Consider the following 20,862-nt stretch of genomic DNA (forward strand, 5'->3'; position numbering starts at 1 on the left):
ATTATTTTTTTAAAGAACTTCAGCTATTTTCAACTAATAATTATGCATACTATACAATATGTATTGCGTCTTGCATACCTTTGGGAGTCTTGATACAGAATTTTCATATCAAGCGTTGTTTCGCATTAATTTATTTAAATCAATAATTTATGAACGTTGAACAATAAGCAGTAATAAGCAAAATACTGATACCATTTATCAAAACTGGCTAATTCTTTAATCCTGCTTTCTATTCACTTTTCCAGCCCTCGGTCGATCTGAACCGCTCACACTTGATGATTCTCCCAACGGCCATTTCCACACCACCGGCCATCGAACGCGACTCCAACGGCAAACCTATTCGACGTGGTTATGTTCCGGTCGAGGAGAAGATTCAACGCGAACTGCGCGATCTTAAGACGCGTGAATGCGAGCTGAAACGAATTCGCAAGCTCAACCGCAACGCTTCTCAGTCAGATCTGTTAGACATGAATTACGATGCGTAAGTATAAGTTTTGGAGCAAGCCACTAAACGGGCCCATGTCACTAATTTGCTCTCTTTATTCTAGTTTCGAATCGAGCGAAGAACTGTCGGACGAAGATAACACGGACGAACCGATCTATCCTATGGCGAGAAAGCTTCGATCGACCAAATCAATCAGCGAACTCTGTGACGCTCTGACCAACTCTAGTCTTTCGCCGAGGTAATAATAACGAACGACAAGAATTACCAACAAGATCTTCACTACTCTGCCATGCGCGTTTTTCACTTTTAGGGAAACTCCTTCACCACTGTTCGAAAGCCGCACACGACTGGGGAACGGATGTGGAGGAGGAATGCGGCCAGCAATGTCCCTGGCGCAGCTGTGCGATCTCGACCCACAGGAGGCACCTTCGTCGCATAAGCTGATTGCCCAATGGGAAAGTCTTATCCAGCAGAAACAGCAACGATAGAGAGTGCGTGATAGTTGAGACGCTAATAAAAGCGTCCTGGAATTGGTACGACTGATGCTCCTGACGAGGATATCGCGCTAAATACTAAAGGGTGACTGGACGGTGTCTACCCGTGAAGAAAAGTTAACTAATTTAATGTGATTTTTGTTTTTGTATTGCTGCTGTTTGGTTGCTTATAATTGCCTTTTCTAAGCACAAGACCAAACGCAAAAGATAATCGGGGCAGGATTTATACGCTTCCTTGCTTACTCATTGTTCCATACATTTAAATCACACTTCTTACAACATTTGTTAAATGCTTTCAACTGGTTTGTTCTTCAATTGGTAGTGTTTTACCCCGAATAACCGCTACTACTTGGATTAATTTATTCGTTACTTATCAGAAATTGCATTGGCCTTGTCGTGAAAAAGAAAGACTAATTGTAATAAACACAAGCGATAAAAGAGTTCTTATAGAAGAGAAAACATTTTTTACAGATGATGTTTCACATTCAAAAAGAAAAATACACAAAAATGCTAATTCAAAGTTGATCAATGAAATGTAAACGAAATTACTGTGTTGTAGAAACCTTCGATGGTCTCTAATAAACATAAACTGAGATGATAGTTAAGGTTTTATATTCCGCTTTAACGCTTTCAAGCTTTCAAGAACATACTACCAATCGGACTCATGCTTGAACGCATCAAAATAGGCTCAAATTTAACATAAGACATGGTAGTCAGTAATGGTTTGTATTATATACTGATCGTCACGTTAGCATTATACAGAAGATAAAAGATATATTTAGGAACGTTTAAATGCTTACCAACATCGGATACACGAATAACGGTTTGCAAAGGAATGTACGGTACGGTTCGTTAGCAATATGCCAAGCAAGCGAGAAAGGACAAACGTTCGCTAGTATGCCACAACATTAAGAAACTGTAGGCATTTTTTTTTATTCTTCAGCGAGATTATTTAGCGTCCATGTATGTATCCTAACGTTATATGCTTAATGTGTTTATATTTATGTGTTTCCCTTTTTTCGTTTTTTCTTCCATTACTGAATTGTCGATTCGAGCAAGGAGAATAAAATAAATTTATTGAAATTATTAAAAGCTTGCTTTCTAAGCTATTATGTGTTTTCTTCTTCTTGTTCTTGACCTGCTCAAGATTTCGAACGTCGACTAGACATGGCCAGGTCGCCAATCAGTTTCCAAGATCAGACTCGGTCTAGGGCTGCAGTCCTCCATCTAAGGCTGCATCCGATCTTCGACAGGTTTGACTCCACTTGATCCAGCCAACGAGCTCGGTGTGCTCCTCTATGTCTCGTGCCGAACGGGTCGCTGACGAGCACTTTCTTGATGGGGCATGAATCCACATCACGTGCTATCGTATCCAACCGGCTTTTTGTGACTACTGTCAGGATATCAGCACAGCCAAACAGCTCAGCTAGCTCGTTCATTCTCCTTCGCCAAACGCCCTACTCGCGGGGAACCTCATTTCGTAACCGTTCTTGGATTTTTTATATAACAAGACGAGCGTTTACTTCAGCAAATCCTGCATCTTCACAAACATTCCTCTTCCCACCCTCCCTGACAAACATTCCACGTAAGGGCCGATTTGGTGGGGTATCAATAGCCGATGGCCAAGAGCGCCATCTCCATTTTTTCTTTCCTTCCTTTATAATCCTATAGTAAATCAGTTAGGAGATGTTATTTTAATATCAATCATTGTTACTCTTGACTCTAATCACAATTTATTTTAAAAGGTGTAAAATCCTTTAGAATGGTTTTAAACTTGATCGCTCTACTAATTCTGACCTACTAGAATTCGTGGCCTTCATTATCCAATGCTTCGAAAGCAAACAGCAAGTCGATGCTGTGTACTTTGATTCTACAGCAACTTTTGACCGCCTTTCCTCTACTCTAATCCTTGCTAAACTGAAGAAAACTTGGGTTTTCATCACACTTTTTTTTATCTAAATGGAAACCTCTCTAACCGTTCTTGCCGACTTAACGTTGATTTCTGTGCATCTGATAGTTTTTCTTGTCTTACTGGTTTTCCTAAAGGTAGCGTGTTGAGTCCTTTCTAGTTACTCCTATTTGTTAGTGACATTCTTCCTGGGGATGGACACCTTCTGTATTCTGACGATACAAAAATAGATTCTTCCAATTTCTGTTAGTTCCGATTGTTTTCGTCTTAAATTTCTGTTCTTGGTGTTCTAGTAATTTACTTAATTTTTTGCCTGGTTGCCATGATCTTTTAATTCATAATTATTCCGTCATGAGCTCTTGGATTCCTTCTTGACCGGAAACAATCCTTTGCCTTCCATATTGACCATTAGTAGTGCTAGTCGTTCACTTAGTCTCTTGTTTCTTTACTTTTCCTGGATGGACGTACAACGGTTCCATTCTCGAGTCTGCTGTGGTAAACCTTAGCTTCTCACAGAGCAAGATTCCAAGCCAGCTAGCTTATTAGTCTTCTTTGCGGGGATACTGGTTAGCCTGGTCTCTTCTTTTTCTTGGCTTAACGACTAGAGGTTATTTCTAGACTACGGATACCACTTAATTGGTTAGTCAGTCCTCACTACGGGGGGACGGTCCGAATGGGATTTGAACCCCGGTGGTGCCGTTTGAAGACCGGCGCCGCTGTCGCCTATACTACCAGACCGCCCCTAAAGCCGACCTAGCCTAGCCTAGCCTGGTCTCCTTTCCCTTGATTTTCTGCTCGGTCTGAGTGTCCCTTTGCTTGGTTGTTTTAGTCGCTTTAAATCTGAGTTTGACTTTTTTTATTTTAACATTTCTTCTTCTTCCTTTCGTACCCGACACGCTCCCTCTTTTCCCTCTCCTCTCAATTAGATCTTTTTATTTTATTTCTCTTTCCATTCTGTTTTGTGCTCTGTCTTTATCTAACGGGATCCTACATCTTTTGTATTTCAATTAGGTTTACGTTTACTTATATTTAAAGTATAATTTCTTTGTAGAACAATAAATATATAATGAAATAAAATGAAATATGAAATAATTATCAACTTGAGGATTCTTCAGGATTGATTCATTTAAAATATTTTGTGTGAAAATAACATCAAACATTTTGGATTTAAAACATGAACGGTCCTCTGAAAAAATGAAAAAGCTAAAAAAATATTGAGTATAATGATTAAATGCAGAATTCTGGAACTGTTTTCGAAAAAAAATATATAAAATTTCGTATATAGAATGCAGACACGAATGTGGCAAACTGCCTAAGAAGGTATCGGCCTAATATTTTCCATTACTGACCACTGCACAACTGATCATTTGAGACGTTACGCCATGTAACGCATCAGTGAAATAACAAAAAGAAAATAATAAAAATTAAAATGAAATAAAAATTACAATGTGTTGTTAAACAGTCATACTACAAATAAATAAAAAAAATGAAAAAAAAATTTATATTTTTAGAAAAAATTAGGCACTGGAAGTAATCGTATTTATTTATTTGTTAATTTTGTTATTTATTTTTTCACGGTTTGCGATGGACCGGTTTGCGGTCCATGGTGGAAGCAGATGAATGCTGAATGTGTAAATTAAACAGTATAATATAGTTTTATATCATTTACATTTTAATCCTTTTGAAATTCAGTACAAGAGGAAAAATCTGATATCACGTTAAGTGCAAAATCGAGCACAACAAGGGCGTCAAACCTGAAAAATCAAATTTTTTTCATGCTTGAATATTACAGCTCGGTACCGCATTGTTAGCTTTTCTTGAACTAATTTTATACAAATTTCTCTAGTCGTTTCTTCCTTGTTTTGTTTTGCCTTACCTGGGCATTCTTGGTTAGATTTCTTTTATCTCGTAAGTTATTTTTTTAAATACAGACATTTATTTACACTATTGTGAACGCAATCAAGTATTCTTCTTCTTCTTCTTATTCTTCTTCTTCTTCTTCTACTACTACTACTTTTTGGCTGACCGACGTTTCAGGTCACGGTGGGCATCTAATGACTTACTAAACATGCTGAACTTACATAGTTGGATAGTCACTACGGAGAAACGGGCCGGGTGGGCCGTTTGAAGACCAGAGAAATAGGTAGCGTTCTTATATTAATAATGTTAAATTATTTAAATGAAACATCACCGTAAGATTGATTTTGATGTAACATTGAAACTCCTTAAAGGCCGCGAGCTATAAGAGATTTAAAAATCAAAATTTCAGGTTCTCATGAATGTTTGTTAAATTTTCTCGCTTTGAAATCGCTTTTTGCGAACCTGGCGCATACACGAACTACCTACACGTGGCAACACGGGACACTTTCACATCGATTTCAATATTTTGATACTTCCTGTGCCCCGCGGCCTTGGTACAGTCTTGGAATTTTGCAAAAATGTGTCAAAAATATGTACCAGTTTTTTTTTACTTTTCTGTGTGGTTTATGGTCTAAACCAGAAGAAACAAAAAATTTCACAAAAATAACAAAAAATTAAACAAAACTAACGAGGGCATAATTGTCCGAGGCACCCTGTGCGGATGCTTCTCTTCTCCACAGAGGAAATGCACATGGTGCGAGAGCGCCACGCTGCTCGCTTCCCCTATTTGGGGAAAGCATGCTCCACGTCTCTTAAATCGCTTACGACAGTATCCATCATATAAAAACAATTTGCCAAAAAATATATCCCAAATAATGCATCAGAAAACATATTACCACCGACCTGATAAACGCTGTACGATCCCCATCAAACACGCTTCATTGAGCAAAGCAGCAGCAGCATCAGAGCGAAGCGGAAATAAACCTCTCCTTCATGTAATTGCTGCTGCACACAACAGCCCCCACATACAGGGGAAGTACAAGCGAAAAAGAGACAGAGCCGAAAGATGCATTTAAACAGGAAAGAACGAGAAAAGCAAACTGCGTCTCCATGGATGGGTGCGGCGACTGCGCGTAACTGTTGATTTGCTTCTCACCTCAGCAACCCGGGAGGAAGCTTATAAAACCAGGCAGCAACGCACCGGACGAACATTCTCTCATTGGTTTGGAAAGCATCCTGAACAGCTTTTACCAAGCGCGGGGAAACCGTTAGTCGTCGTGTACCACCAACAGTTTTGGGAATTTCGTGTGTAGTTTCAAGCATTTCAACTCTTCAACATGGTAAGTGAACGTAGTTAAGAAAAGATGAATTTTTGTGTAGTGAAGTGATCAAATTCCAAGTGAGGCTCCTATAAAGAAACGCTTACCGGATCTAGACGGAGATCAAACTCGAACCACAAAGTTTTAGTGGCGCTAGTAGAACTCGGTTCTACCCTTAAAAAATTTGTGGAAGCAGCATATTATACAACTTCTTTGGAAAAAAAACTATTTTCAAACTGGCCAACCAAATGAGAAAAGCATTTTCCTATCTTCCCACGTTTCATCTTCAGAAAGAGCCTACCAAGATTACTCTCCAAAACCGAAACGAATTCATCTTCTTCTGTTGAGAAAGTGTTGTTGCTCTTTCCGACTGTTTAAAGCTAAGTCTCCCATTCCCAGGGCACTGTTGTACGCCAAAACCACCCTCCATCATGCTTTCGTGGCACTTTTCTCTGTTCCATCGAATTTCTCCTTTCACCAAGCGTGAGATCAGTCATCATTTCGTTTCGGTTCACTGCACGAAACATGATCGCGAAGCGAGAAACACATGCCCTATTTCTTGTTGCCTTACCAATATTCATTAATTTTCCATTCATTTCGACGTTTTCTCTTTACAGCGTGAGTGCATTTCCGTACACGTTGGACAGGCCGGTGTGCAGATCGGTAATGCCTGCTGGGAGCTGTACTGTCTGGAGCATGGCATCCAACCGGACGGCCAGATGCCTTCGGACAAGACCATCGGCGGTGGTGATGACTCGTTCAACACCTTCTTCTCGGAGACCGGAGCCGGCAAGCACGTACCACGTGCCGTTTTCGTTGATCTGGAACCGACGGTAGTGGATGAGGTGCGTACCGGCACGTACCGCCAGCTGTTCCACCCGGAGCAGCTGATCACTGGCAAGGAGGACGCCGCGAACAACTACGCCCGTGGCCACTACACCATCGGCAAGGAGATCGTCGATCTGGTGCTGGATCGTATCCGTAAGCTGGCCGACCAGTGCACGGGTCTGCAAGGTTTCTTAATCTTCCACTCGTTCGGTGGCGGTACCGGTTCCGGATTTACCTCGCTGCTGATGGAGCGTCTGTCGGTTGATTATGGCAAGAAGTCCAAGCTCGAGTTTGCCATCTACCCGGCACCGCAGGTTTCGACAGCCGTCGTTGAGCCGTACAACTCGATCCTCACCACGCACACCACGCTGGAACACTCGGACTGCGCGTTCATGGTCGATAACGAGGCGATCTACGACATCTGTCGCCGCAATCTGGACATAGAGCGACCGACCTACACCAACCTGAACCGACTGATCGGTCAGATCGTATCGTCGATCACTGCCTCGCTCCGATTCGATGGTGCGCTGAACGTCGATCTGACGGAGTTCCAGACAAATCTGGTACCGTACCCGCGTATCCATTTCCCGCTCGTTACCTACGCACCGGTCATCTCGGCGGAAAAGGCCTACCATGAGCAGCTGTCCGTGTCGGAGATTACCAACGCTTGCTTCGAGCCGGCCAACCAGATGGTGAAGTGTGATCCGCGCCACGGCAAGTACATGGCCTGCTGTATGCTGTACCGTGGTGATGTGGTGCCGAAGGATGTTAATGCGGCCATCGCTACCATCAAGACCAAGCGTACGATCCAGTTTGTGGATTGGTGTCCGACCGGTTTCAAGGTCGGCATCAACTATCAGCCACCGACCGTCGTGCCCGGTGGTGATCTGGCGAAGGTGCAGCGTGCCGTGTGCATGTTGTCCAACACGACGGCTATCGCCGAGGCGTGGGCCCGTCTGGATCATAAGTTCGATCTGATGTACGCCAAGCGTGCGTTCGTGCACTGGTACGTCGGTGAGGGTATGGAGGAGGGTGAGTTCTCGGAGGCGCGTGAGGATTTGGCCGCCCTCGAGAAGGACTATGAAGAAGTCGGCATGGATTCGGGCGATGGCGAGGGTGAGGGTGCTGAGGAGTACTAGATGGACAGATCTGTAATGTAGCTCCGCCTGTCACTAAGTCGAGCTTCGATCCGAAGACGAAATGCCGGTTTTCTCCATTTTGAAGCACAAATTCAAAATTCCCAGAAGAAGTTGATGTGCATTTTAAACTAATTTATTATCTGTTCACGCAATAAACATGCCCATAAACATAACTCTCACAAGTTTTTGTCATTTTGTTTCAATTTGCATTGCATAATCTAGTCGAGAGAAAATTCAATTTTTGTAGAACACCCTTTCTTAAAAAAAAAACAATCCAATCATATCCGATTCGAATGCGCTTGCTTCAGTGAAGCGTGAAGTCAGAATTTTTAATATCGTTCTCCAAATTTGAGCAACAAACAAACAAACACACACCTAAAAACCACTTAATTTCTACTGACGTAATCGTCAATACCCTAGTCAGATTGAATTGCCGCCCGCTCTATCCAGCATAGCCGTCCCATATGTTTCCCATATTCCAAGTTCTTGCGTGTTCTTCCTTCATTTTTTAACTTCAAACTATCGATCCAAGCGATGACATCAGTAAAAAGGGTAGTACGACAGGTTTCGGTGTCATTCGCCCATCGCGTGCCGGAATATTCAATTTTTCTCACGCATATGGCGGAAAGGATGGCGCCCCATTTATTCTGTGCAAGGGGTGCAAGCGACTGTGGCCGAAACGGAACGGTTCCCCTCTTTGCTTCCGGTCTTGTTTGCTTTAGTTCGGTTTTTTTTTTTCACTGTGGCTTGCTACTTTTACGTTCAGGACACATTGACACAATGTTAACTGTATCCTTCGAAAGGAATGTGAAGCCATTCTTTGTTGGATCAATTTAAGGCCAATGTACTCGGAACGATGAAGACAAGTTGTTGGTTAAATTCGAACCAAGGCGGTAACAGATGGCTGACAGGATAGGTTTGGTTGGCTAAGCGGTTTTAAAATAATTGCTCCGTATTTTTTGTCGGCATTTAATCGATCGCTTGGAATCGTTATAATTAATGTCGGAGAAGACTTCGACACAAATCTAATTTCTGATCGATATCTGGTGTTTTCAATATGAAACAAACTCATGCATGGTTAAATCACATCCGCCGCCCACCAGTACTGGAACCCAACCTTATTATGCATGGTAACTAGAAAGATCGTAGGATGATGGCCATTCACTTCCCACTGCCCTCTGTTTGAAGGCAACTTACCACGGAATAAGATTTCTTCCTGCTTTCAATTTCTCCCTTACATTTACGGATCGTTTTGATTATTTTTAAAGCGTTATTTTTAGCCAATGCAAGTAACGAATGCATTTTGGAAGGCGGTGGAACACGAGCGTTTGCACGTGCAGCATAAAATAGGAGTTCTTCGTCTATCCCCGATACGATGCGTTGGCATTGGGGTCAAAAATAGAATGGGAGAGCTTGTCTGTTTTACTTAAATAGGAACAAATGATTTCGATCAGCACGATGGATTGTAGTTTGATGAAAGTTAATAGGTCTCTCACAAATAACGATCAAATGCACGTATATCAGTGATACGACTCTGTTTGCATATCGACTAGTTTCGTTCCAGTAGTAATCTAGTTCGATCCTTGAGTGTATCGAGTTCGGATTGACTTGTAAATGCAGCAAAACATATGATCATCCCAGAACCATTCCGCCTAGAAGACGACCCGGACCCATGGGTCGACCAACGGTTCGGACTAACTCGCATATGCTTTGCTGTACCTACTGGTCGACCCAAACTCATTCCACTCACGTGTCCTTCTGGACCCACGGACTAGTGATGGGAATGTATGTAAGAAATATAAGGAGCGGAACAGGTTCCAACAGGTTTTTGAACCTGGTAGATAATGTTTGATTGATCCAGTGAATTGTTTTAGATCAATATGAATTTAAATATAATTTTTAATTTATTTATTATTGCGTATGACGGGACGTCGCCGTATTGTCATTTGCGTATAAATGTTACAATATAATGTATATGTTATAATGTATAATATGTTAACATAAAAGATTCTTAAGTCTGCATAAATGCGTAGTTTCTGAAAAAAAATAGCATTTCTACAAACGTTTAGGCGCTTCCATGAAAAACTGACAATATATGATAGAGGGATGCATAACCATGTAGAGCATGTGTTTTAATTTTAACATTAACTTAGCATTAGCTATTCTTGATTGACTCCTGGTTAATATATTTATCTTAAATATTTATCTATATTCTAGTATAACGGCTTACCGCCGCATTGTCATAAAATCCTAACTATTTGTTATAAAATGTTCGTGTGAGATTGAAAGAGGAGATAGCAATTATCCACTTTTTGTTGTTGTCTTGTCGTGATCTTCTCGATTTTTTTCAGATTTTTGGCATGAATGCCTTAAGGCAACCACTCCAAGGAAGTTAAGGCCGCGGGCCAAGTGCAATTTCAAAATCAAAATTGCATGTACTCAAGGATGTTTGCCAAATTATCGCGCATTGAAACCGTTTTTCGAGAAGCGTTTTCTTGATCATTAAATTACTAAATCACACAATCAATCACATCACTAAATGGATATCCTCTAGTCTTGATCTAGCCAAAGGTTTTGCACTATCACATGTCTGGCATGCCTGACTTAATTTTCTGGTAGCAGATGTAGTTGGGATTCGATTGTCGATCGTCCGTGTGAAAGGCTGGTCCGTTTATTAGTAATAAATCATTTAAATGTCACTCATAGTTCACATTACAACATGATTCCCGAACATTTTCAAATTAGTTTTCAGTTTCATTTTCGGTACAAAATAAAAAAACGGTTGACTCAACATATCCTGTCCAGCTAGTGTTCTTGAATTGCTCCAAGATCCCTCTGTATGCTGGAAGCAGAAACGTCAAATTGAATATTTACAATCAGTGGCTAGCAACTAACCATCCGTACCAATATGCCATACTTTCATATTTGATTTATTTGGTATTTGATAATATCACATAAATAAATATGTTCATCAAACATGAAAAGCAATAATAATTCTTTTTAATACCTTTAAACAGCTTCAATACACAATAGAGAGATTATTGTTCATTATTCAAAGTACACGATCACCCAACACCGATTGCTCACCTCTGATGTAAACAAAACAAGCTCATCACATCACATCAAACTTTCCCGAAAGGCGCACTTTTCAGACTTAATCGCCAACCGCGAATTCCAGACTGTTACGATGGTTTGCGAAAAGTGTGAAAAGAAGCTTGGCAAGGTAATTACCCCGGATCCATGGAAAGCTGGTGCCCGAAATACCACCGAGGGGGGCGGTAGAAAAATCAACGAAAACAAAGCTCTTTCCAGTGCAAAGCTACGGTACAATCCAATGGCTGGGAACTTTGCACCCTGCCGGTAAGTGTAAATCATCTTGTAATTAATAGGTAGATTATGAACGTACTTACATAACAACCGTGTACTCTTTCTTTCGTGTAGAATATGCAAGCAGAAAATTCACCAAGCCGGATCACATTACTGTCAGCAGTGTGCCTACAAAAAGGGAATCTGTGCGATGTGTGGCAAAAAGCTGCTGGATGTGAAAAACTATCGACAATCGTCTACGTAGAAATACGCGCGCACGCGCATGCACATAGGATCGGACGTCCATCTATTACACTCACTTGATAAGGATAATTTTACCTCCGTATATTTATGACTCACTGTACTTCTGAGACACAGACCGAAATGCAATCTGTTTTGAAACGGTTTTTAAACTACACTAAACTATTTTCTGTACACACTGGGTTTGGTTGTGGCACACTAGAACGCTCGCCTAACCGTCCGATCAATCGGTACGCCAGCGACTACTTCTGTGCCTTCGGTCGGTCCACCTCCGTCATCACCTCCTTCCGGTTTCTTCTTTCGCTGAGCATAGCTAAGACTTGCCTTATCGAAATCGAGCGGCATTATCCCAAGATCACCGCTGTATCGGTTCTTCGCTATCTGCAAATACTTCTTGCCTCTTACCGACGTTAACCGTTTGTCCTGTATGATCAACACATTGTCCGCCTCCTGGGAAGCTTTCGCCCCGCCAAATATGGAACTCGTCGTCAGCTCGTCCGTGTCCCGTTCCTTGCGCGGATGAATCACCAGCGTCACGTGACAATTGCGCTTGGTGGCAAACGTGCGGAACGCGGCTATAATTGCGTCCTGCTTCCAGTACCGATCCAGATGCTTCGTTTCGTCCAGCATACCCATCATGAACTGCAGATTGTCGATGATAACGTGCTGGATGTCGTGCACGTACTGTGCATGCTCGATCGCTTCCATAACAATCTTGATCGGTTGCTGCCCATGAAAGGTCATAAAGTAAATCGGTAAACGTTCGAACGCATCTGCCCATTGCTCAAAATTCGCCAAATTCTCATCGAGTGGACGGCCCACCATCTGTCGGAGCAGTGTTACCGCGAGCCTCGTATTTCGTATCTCGAACGATCCCCACAGTGTAGAAACACCCTGCTGTGCCAGATCGAGCGAATAGTCCGACATGAAGGTGGTTTTGCCACATCCCGTTGGTCCGGTCAGTACGGTTAGCTCACCCTTGCGGTGGCCTTTAAGCAGTTTGTTCAGTGTAGGATAACGTTTCCATTTAACTCCCTGCACTTTGTCAATGTTCTGCAAATCGCTCAACACATCTTGGCGCAGAGCTCGGAACGTGGTGATGGATTGATGCAGGATGGGTTGTGCTTTCGCTAAGATTGCCTTCGGTTCGGTTGTTTCTTCCAGCAACGCTTTGTACGGGGTAGGATGTTGGTCCGTTGGGCGCACAAAAAGACACCTCCGTTCGTCGAGCTTCTTGGCAAAGTTACGAGCCGTATCCCAGCCGGCTGTGTCGTAGTTGAACCATAGCGTAAGTCGCTGGAAACGATCCATCCCGGGCAAACACTGTTGAGGTAGTGTTTTCAGTCCATGAGGAAGACAGACGGCCGTGGCTGGAAGGAAATCATAGCAGACGAACCATTTGGATTCAAATTGCGATTTACGTTTTATCGGCCCATAGAACAGGCCCATTGGAATAGTACAAACAAAGCGGCATTCGAGATACAAAACATTTTCCGACTTGAACACACATTACATCATTTTAACTACGCTGTTTCAATTGATAACACAATTTCCGATCAGCAGAAATTGGTGCAAGTGTGCCACGTTAAGCAATTTATGATGTTACTCACTTAAACATGTTTATAAAAAGCTGAATTTGCTATAATTCTCATTTACATTTGCAGTAATGAATGCAAATATGCGTATTGTAAAAATTTAAATATGTGGTGATTTTTTTAGTATTGCGTCATCTAAATTACTATATTCTAGGGGTAAATTAGGAACATGCGGTCATGGATGTAAGGGGTATAAATCGAAATAAATCGAAAAATAAATTTAAAATTGACTTAAAAACTTTCTTTTTGCACGGAAAGATGAAAAACAAATTGGTATAGGCATTCTATAAATTTCAAATGTGTACGACTTCCCTATCAAAAGATATTTACTAATTAATTTACAAAAACTGCCCCGATGGGCGAACAATGACTACAGGGTTAAAATCACGATTTATGTTTTATAATAAATGCTTACCATTGAGCTTCACACTGCCTAGGGCGAGTAGATTAAGCACATTAAGTACGAGTATGGCATTGGTTTGGCTTTGGTCTTTGGCTTTTGTTGCCGTGTTGGACGGGGAACATCTTAGGTAAATGAGACCGCTTGCATTCGTTTCGGGTACAGTACGTTCAACAACTTCTCCATCCGGTCCAACGAGTAGCTTCTTATAACCAATTGTACGACTTTCAACGTCTACCATCGGTATGAAGAGTTCTTGCTTTTGCCGCTGCCAACAAGCCCTCACATTAACCAGTGCCTCAGGAATAATGTTCTAAAAGAATTCGGTTAAATTATTGTGCTAGTGTTACCCCAAAACTGCTAAATTTACCTCCAACTGCAGACAACGTATCACTTCTCGAGCGCTATCGAACGATTCCAGCGCTACTGCATCCTCCGGAACTGTATGTACCGCTCCCATGTGCTCTTTCTTCAGCTCCAAAAACGCATCCCTTAGTTTCCGCAGTTCTTGTACCGTTTTCGGCACACGACTGTACGGCGGGAAAAACTTCTCGATGTGATCCCATCGGCCAAGATACTGACATGAAGAACAGGTGAAATTGCCCGTCGTTTTGTTCACGAATATCTTCTTCCGGGCCGTATCGGTGGCTTCCTTTCCTTCCACACCCGGTACGATATGGCACACAGGACAAACGGTTTGAATGCAGGTAGGACCTTCAACACTTTCGCCCAGTATCGCACTGGAAGCTTTGATTGTTTTCTTCATCTGGTACAACGATACTGTTACCGGCTTTTGTCCGTCATCGGGTGGATGATTTACATCAGTGCTAAAACTTCGCCCAAAAGGCATTCCACTAAGCGGGGTAACATTGTAGTTTAAGGAATTGGTGTTTTGATTACAATACGGTATTCGCTGGAAGCGATTGAACGCCTTTGTACTGGAACATATCAAACGCTTCACAAGCATTACGCACTAACATCACAATGTGCAGATATTTTGCAAAAAACTGGTTCACTCCATACAACTACTTTTTATCAAAACATAATTAAGTGTGCTATTTATCGTATTTCATAACATTGTTCTTGTGGCTGTAGGAAATCGCGCAGAGAAAGACAACAAAGAGAAGCTGGAAAAGAACCGCGTAATAAAAATGTGTGAAAATGGGGTTATGTTATTGTTTTGATTTTAATGTCAAGGTATCTATAGATAGAGCAGGTGTGCCACTCGGTACTCCCAGCAAATTGAGCGAGATGAATTGAAAACAAGGTGTGGATTTATTTGAATAATTACGGTTTTCGGTTCTTTTCAAAAATGTCTAATTTTTTACCAAGAAACAGGAGCAAATTATCTCAAAATTTAAGTCAAAATACAATCTTGCAACCCAGTTTGGTACCATCTTTTCCCTTGTAGTTAATTTAGGTTTATTCACCGTTGCATGTTTAGATTATTTCTTCTTTCTCTCGTATGCTCATAATTAATAGTTCGCATTCTTACAGCTTTGCCTAACAAAGAATGTTTCCCACCGTGGGCGGGTTGCGTATTTGATTGATTATTTTAAAAAATAGTTACACACAATACAGAAAATAAAAGAAAATCGATGTAAAAATTAACGAAAACTTGAACGAATTGCTGCGCTGAAACAGATGGTACGCGCTGGATTCAATTCGCTACTACCATTCGTGTGCCTCGTGCGCACAGGCACTGCATAATTCGCTACGAACGGCGTGCTTATCTCTATAAACGGCTAACCTTTTCTATGTAACTTTCTCTCTCTCTCTCTCTCTCTCTCTCTCTCTCTCTTCCTGCGTTCTGTACTGTGGAATTGCGGCATCAAAAAAGAAGCATATAATGATATATATTCACGTAAACACAACCACGCGCGGGTGTTCGGTTCACATTTTAAACTATTTCAAACTTATCCGTATAGAAAACTGTTTCGGTCGAGAACTTCACATCGCTACCGTCATCCACCAGCATTACTTTAGCGGGCGCTAGCTCGGCGTAGGGAATTTTGGACGAAAATGTTACCTGTAATTAAAAAGCGAAACAAATTAATGAATAAATGGTTAAACGGAGGACCTTCACTGGTGTTACTTACATCAAGTGGGAAAAAGTCACCCGGAATGGAGCTGGGTACGCTGAATTCCATCGAGCCCTGTTTGCTGGAAGCATCAATAACCGGTAGGTTCCACAGCAGTTGATTTTTTCGCGAGTCGTGATTGTAATCACCATCACACTCGGCAATCGATGGTGTAATACCCATTCTATAGGTTCGAAGTGGCAGATAAATAAAACAAATGAGCACATTCAGCCGACCCTTCATGTGCGAATGTGCACTGATACTTACGGTAATGGAATCGTAATGCACACATCCTGCAACTCCAATCGAGTATGTTCCAGCTCGTACTCAATATTCACGTCACAACCGCCTTCCGCATTTTCCGATGGCCAACAGTTGACTGAAACAAAAGCGAAATAAAACGTGTTAGATAAAAGACTAACAATACAGGGTATCCCGAGTATCTTTGAAGCGTTCCCGTATATTTTTGTTCTCGTTCGGAGTTTTTTTGTCGTGTGATCTTTTTTTTTTCTCGTCCCTAGGATTTTTGCTGTAGTCCCTAGGTTTTTTGAAGCGTTACCAGATATTTATTTAAAAAAGTTATTTGTTTATACACCTTGATTAATTTGTACATTCGAACAAGTTATATTTACAGCTTTACAGAGTTCCTCAGAGTGTTCATAAACTTTTATATGAGAAATTCACTATAATTTCTAGTATATCAAAACGAAATCAAAATTCAATAGGAGGAACCAAAAATATATGGGAAGCTGTCAAAAAAATATGAAACAGGAACAAAAATATAACAATACGGCACTGGACCGTCATAATTAATTATAAATAGGAACAAAAATATTTGGACACACGGCAAAAAACAGTTGGAAAGTGTCAAAAATTGCTGGGATACACTCTATGTATGCCTTTGATTTCTGGAATACGTTGTAGATTTAGATAAGAATCGTATAATTATTGCGTGTAAACAACCACGAAACAACATTGAGAATACGGCACTAAAAATAAATATATTCAAGGCTAACAAATCATGTAACTAATCTACTTACTGGTCAGTGGCACGGCGGACTCGTCCTGTGTCTGATAGCGCCACTTCAAAACGCCTACATCCGTGTTCAGCGGGAATGGTTTGGCCGGATTTTTCAACCCAATCTGATTCGCGCTTCGAAACAGCTCTTTGTCCACGTTCGGATGCGTTTGCAGTTGAATACCGCGCTGATCCGTATTATCCAGCTGCACTTTGATGCGGCCATACTTTTCGTCCGATATGCGCAACGAAAGCAAACCGGACAGCTCAAACGTTTGCAAACCTCCATCGCGCCCGATACGAATGACCACCTTATCCTCCATGCGCAAATGAACACTAAATCAAATAGAAAATTGATTTACATTACTATAAACATATTTAAGAACAAAAAGCTTCAACGAAACTTACGAATCCATTGGTACATCCGAAACAGGCTTCGCTTTGGCAGAAGCCGACGATGCCGCAGTTGGCAATGGAGTAGAAACCACCTTTTCTCCTTCGTTCTTGAGCTGATCTACGAATGTGTCCGCGTCGCGCGTTTTTCCTCCCAATTTTAGGGCATTACGCGGCGCGGCAGATTTACTGTAAAGAAACAGATCCATTTACTGTTGAGTTCACATCGTTTATCGCAAAAACAGATGTTTTTTTTTTTATGGGAACACATTCTGTTCTTTCCCCCCACTACTTACGCGGCAGCTGGTGCTGGCTTGTTAATTTCAGCGATGTTAGCCGACGGTGTACTTAGCGAAGAGATGCTGTCACTAGATATACCACCACTGCTGCTAAAGCTGTTACCGAATCCACCGGCACCACCGACTCCACCACGACCTCCCGATTGACCCTTCTTCATCTCCATACGCTGACGCTGCAGTTCCTTCGCACGTTCACGCATCTTTTGCTTCGCCTCTCGTTCCTGCGTTTGCCGTACCGCCTGGTACACCTTCTCCTCGTGCGAATCCATCTCGACGAATGTTTTTATCTGCGCCAGATTGACGCTCTCCCGATATCCCAGCGCAACGATTTCATCGAACGCGAAGATCAAATCGAACGCATTCTCGATGATTTCCTTCTCCTCCAACGACCGACAGTATTCGGGAATTACCTTCGAGAATAGGCGCAGCGTTTCCAAATCTTCCAGGATGTTACTTGCCTTCGTGGTGATAAGCAACATGTATAACTTTTCCAGAGGTTGGTAGACGTAGCGCACCGAATCCGTCTCTACGAATGTGTGCTGTTTGCCTGAAGTCATCAGCTTCGGAAACGCGGCCAACAATCCTTCGATGCGGGCTTTCGTCATTTCGACAAACTGTCGGGAAACGATTGCTGTAGAGGGAAGGAAACTAATTAAGCATCAACCATTCCAAGATCTATGATAAGAAGCTACTGCATTGAAGGAAACATACTTTTCCCTGCTTTCGTACACACGGCAGCTGCTATTAACACCTGTAAGAAAAACAAATGTAGAATGTAAAATTTGTGCAAAACACATTTACTGCAGTATTGTACCATTTTTCAACCCAAAATCCACTAGCTTTTCGTCCGAGAAGAGAATCACCCGCTGGCAAGTGTTTTTGTGTAGCAATTAGTGTGTGTGATTCCGGCTGACGTGTGAGCTAGTGACGTGCGCCGCCTTCCCTTCTGGATGCGATCGGAAAACTCGAGATTCCAGCAAAACACCCGGTGCTACAATACAAATACTGAACTGCACTTCACACTCGAACCATTTTCCAACGAGTTCAACGAAAATGGTTTGGGAAAGGATATTCAAGGAGTAGAAATCCGTACAGGAACAAAAAGGGACCTGCCTGCCGAAATATTCACAACAAATTGTGGCACAGAATTCAACTTTTCGAACGCGATATAAACACACGCACCGGAGAATAACGAAGCCGAGCCGAAGTGGCAATGCTGTTCGAAAGACAGGCTGATGACGAAGATGCACTTTCGAAATGAAAAAGCAAACCATTTTTAAAATGACAGGTTAATGTGGATGCAATTACGGTATTTTAATATTTTATATATTCATTTGCCTGGCAGAACCGCAGAAAAGTGTAGGGAATGTAAAAGAATTATTATGTTGTGTATTACTTCAATGTAGAGTAAGATTCTCTTATCACAAATGATTAATTCTGTTTCCTGCCATAGCATAACAATGCCGTAGATTCTGCCTTATGAGCAGTGTACGGCTGTTTTGATTTTTACATTCATCCGAACAGCTTTTGATATGAAGATTGAAATACGAGAATAAATGGATTGTAATGGAACTGATAATTTGTTAATAGTATATGCTAATATAATTTTCGATTTAATGTTTAACGATCCTCTACACCAATGGATTACAAGAGCAATATGTTTCGATCAATTTTATTCACCCAATTTGGAAACTTATCCTTCCGTCTTTTAAAACTAAACACTTATGCTGTTTCTCCAAACTTCTTATTCTTCTCTTCCTTAAACTGGAAGTGCAGATCCATGCAATCCTGGTTGGAGATGTTAACCCAGCCAGACGGCTTAATGTGGTACACACGCACAATACCACCCGAATAGGCATCACGGTGTGTGGCGTGGTATATCGCACGTCTGCCAAGGTCTTGTGCTTCTTCATCGGTCAAATCCCAGTGATAGCCCGAGTCGAGCACACCGTACGCGTAGATCGAACCACTACCAACCGAGAACACCTTTCCGGGAGTTCGAGTACCTTCCGAATCGATATAGTAAAGTTGTGGTCCCTGTAAAAATATCATTACCTTAGCATTCTTGCTGATCCATTGCATTCATATCACTTACCCGTTTGTCGTATCCGGCCAACATCATGCCCATGCTAAGTCCCATACCTTTGTAGTAATAGACAATATTGGACATGATTTTGCTGGCGGCTGCTACCGAAATTCGCTCCTTGTTACGCAGCTCATAGATGCGACACTCCTTGGCCAGCACGCGGTCCCAGTACACGCAATCGGCCGCACCACCAGCCAACGTCCCCAGCAGATAGTCGTTAATCTCAACGATCTTCTTCATCGTCTGTGAACCAATGAACTGACCGCCGGTGGCACGGGAGTCGACAGCAAGAATGACTCCTCCCTGGAATCGGAAACCTAGCGTGGTGGTACCGTGATCGAAATCCATCTTAATGCCGCTTGATTCACCAGCGGCTTGCAGTTTCGCCAAATTCAATGCCGGCTGGGGGAGGTATAGAAAAAAGAGAGTTAAAGTAAGTTGTTTGTCACCAAAACACACGGCTCTTAACCCTACATCCTGAAACGGAGGCACAGCAAGCGACATGTTGTTCTGTAGGTTTTGCGTGTTCAGTGCGATGTTCTGCTGAAACATATCGCCTCCCATGGAAGCATCGTGAAACAGGCCTCCCTGAGAGAATCCACAAAGTTCTGCTAGAGCCATTTTTACTATACTTTTCACTGAAATAAGCTGCGAAAACAAACTGCACTTGTTCGTGACTTTGCGGTGAGTTTTTGGACGAAAATGATGACAAACAAAAATCTTTTTGACAGCTGTACTGTCACCCTAGTGGAACCTTACAACATTGGCAGGGCCAGAGTTGTGAAAGGTTCTGTTTTTTAAATGTTTTTTGAATGACTAAAAAAACGGTTATTTTGTATCGTTTGTTATCGTTTGACATAATCAACCGAGCATAAGGCAAAACAAGGGAGAAAATACCCTGTTAATTTAGTTCCCAAACAAAGTCATCACAGCGACAGTGGCGCTGGTCTTCACACGGCAGGACCGTTAACAACATCCATTGAACACATCCACAGTTGAATTCAAACTGCCATCAAATTCTTAATGCTTAAGTCCACCAGATCGAATTGGCTAAGCTCTTTAACACAAAGTCGTGCGCTAATTCAAGGCGTACACGAAGTAGTTGACGGGTGTACCTAGTGCGTCCACAGTTTGATGAGCCACTGCTCTGTATCATTGCAACGTAATTTAGCGTACAAAAAAGCAGCCCTGCACTATAAATATAGTTTCAAATGATCAGAGACGATTCCGAATCGGAAAATCAACAATTGATAAAGGCTTCACCATGCATCAAATCTTGGAAAAGATGGCGAAGCAGCATCTAAGTTTCTAGCTACACAGAGAGATTTGTTGATTTTAATGTCACATCAGCAGGGGTCTGCGTCTCTGGCGCTAAATCCGAGGCTCAAACTTCAGAGCCCACCCTCTATAAGTCAATCTAAATCCTGGT

The 20,862-nt window shown here is 42.0% G+C and overlaps 7 protein-coding genes across 8 annotated transcripts in view; 4 read left to right on the forward strand and 3 right to left on the reverse strand.

Annotated features, from left to right (window-relative positions):
- The window catches only part of LOC126556179 (uncharacterized), a 35,106-nt gene extending 34,166 nt beyond the window's left edge, over positions 1 to 940 (forward strand). Inside the window, exons 3-5 of the mRNA XM_050211402.1 lie at positions 246 to 481; positions 549 to 683; positions 756 to 940. Coding sequence (XP_050067359.1) covers positions 246 to 481; positions 549 to 683; positions 756 to 933 — 549 coding nt within the window. The 3' untranslated portion in view covers positions 934 to 940. The remainder of the gene's footprint in view (positions 1 to 245; positions 482 to 548; positions 684 to 755) is intronic.
- The window catches only part of LOC126556257 (proteasome subunit beta type-5-like), a 375,585-nt gene extending 355,436 nt beyond the window's left edge, over positions 1 to 20,149 (reverse strand). The window contains exons 1-3 of one of the 2 annotated variants that reach the window (XM_050211487.1): positions 19,908 to 20,149; positions 19,443 to 19,835; positions 19,068 to 19,384 (exon numbers count right to left, since the gene is read on the reverse strand). In XM_050211487.1, coding sequence (XP_050067444.1) covers positions 19,070 to 19,384; positions 19,443 to 19,835; positions 19,908 to 20,054 — 855 coding nt within the window. In that variant the 5' untranslated portion in view covers positions 20,055 to 20,149 and the 3' untranslated portion in view covers positions 19,068 to 19,069. Of the gene's footprint in view, positions 1 to 18,991; positions 19,385 to 19,442; positions 19,836 to 19,907 lie in introns of those variants that run through there. The other variant, XM_050211486.1, reaches the window with a different exon arrangement.
- LOC126568810 (exportin-2) overlaps positions 1 to 20,862 on the forward strand; it is a 487,296-nt gene that overhangs the window by 19,527 nt on the left and 446,907 nt on the right. The window lies entirely within an intron of this gene.
- On the forward strand, positions 5,982 to 8,167 carry LOC126556106 (tubulin alpha-1 chain). Its single transcript, XM_050211316.1, has 2 exons — positions 5,982 to 6,048; positions 6,645 to 8,167. The coding sequence occupies exons 1-2, from the start codon at positions 6,046 to 6,048 to the stop codon at positions 7,992 to 7,994; spliced, it is 1,353 nt and encodes a 450-aa protein (XP_050067273.1). The 5' UTR covers positions 5,982 to 6,045; the 3' UTR covers positions 7,995 to 8,167.
- On the forward strand, positions 11,167 to 11,584 carry LOC126556479 (cysteine-rich PDZ-binding protein). The gene is made up of 2 exons (XM_050211743.1): positions 11,167 to 11,354; positions 11,436 to 11,584. The coding sequence occupies exons 1-2, from the start codon at positions 11,182 to 11,184 to the stop codon at positions 11,563 to 11,565; spliced, it is 303 nt and encodes a 100-aa protein (XP_050067700.1). The 5' UTR covers positions 11,167 to 11,181; the 3' UTR covers positions 11,566 to 11,584.
- LOC126556505 (mitochondrial DNA helicase) lies at positions 11,760 to 14,523 on the reverse strand. The gene is made up of 3 exons (XM_050211768.1): positions 13,927 to 14,523; positions 13,572 to 13,869; positions 11,760 to 12,931 (listed from the first exon to the last, which is right to left on the reverse strand). The coding sequence occupies exons 1-3, from the start codon at positions 14,521 to 14,523 to the stop codon at positions 11,760 to 11,762; spliced, it is 2,067 nt and encodes a 688-aa protein (XP_050067725.1).
- Positions 15,444 to 18,126, reverse strand: LOC126556077 (coatomer subunit delta). Its single transcript, XM_050211274.1, has 7 exons — positions 18,059 to 18,126; positions 17,345 to 17,978; positions 17,064 to 17,237; positions 16,678 to 16,991; positions 15,905 to 16,016; positions 15,656 to 15,821; positions 15,444 to 15,585 (listed from the first exon to the last, which is right to left on the reverse strand). Exons 2-7 carry the CDS (start codon positions 17,950 to 17,952, stop codon positions 15,457 to 15,459), a joined length of 1,503 nt encoding a protein of 500 aa, XP_050067231.1. The 5' UTR covers positions 17,953 to 17,978; positions 18,059 to 18,126; the 3' UTR covers positions 15,444 to 15,456.

The sequence above is a fragment of the Anopheles maculipalpis genome, chromosome 2RL (assembly GCF_943734695.1).
Source record: "Anopheles maculipalpis chromosome 2RL, idAnoMacuDA_375_x, whole genome shotgun sequence".
Classification (NCBI taxonomy): Eukaryota; Metazoa; Arthropoda; class Insecta; order Diptera; family Culicidae; genus Anopheles; species Anopheles maculipalpis.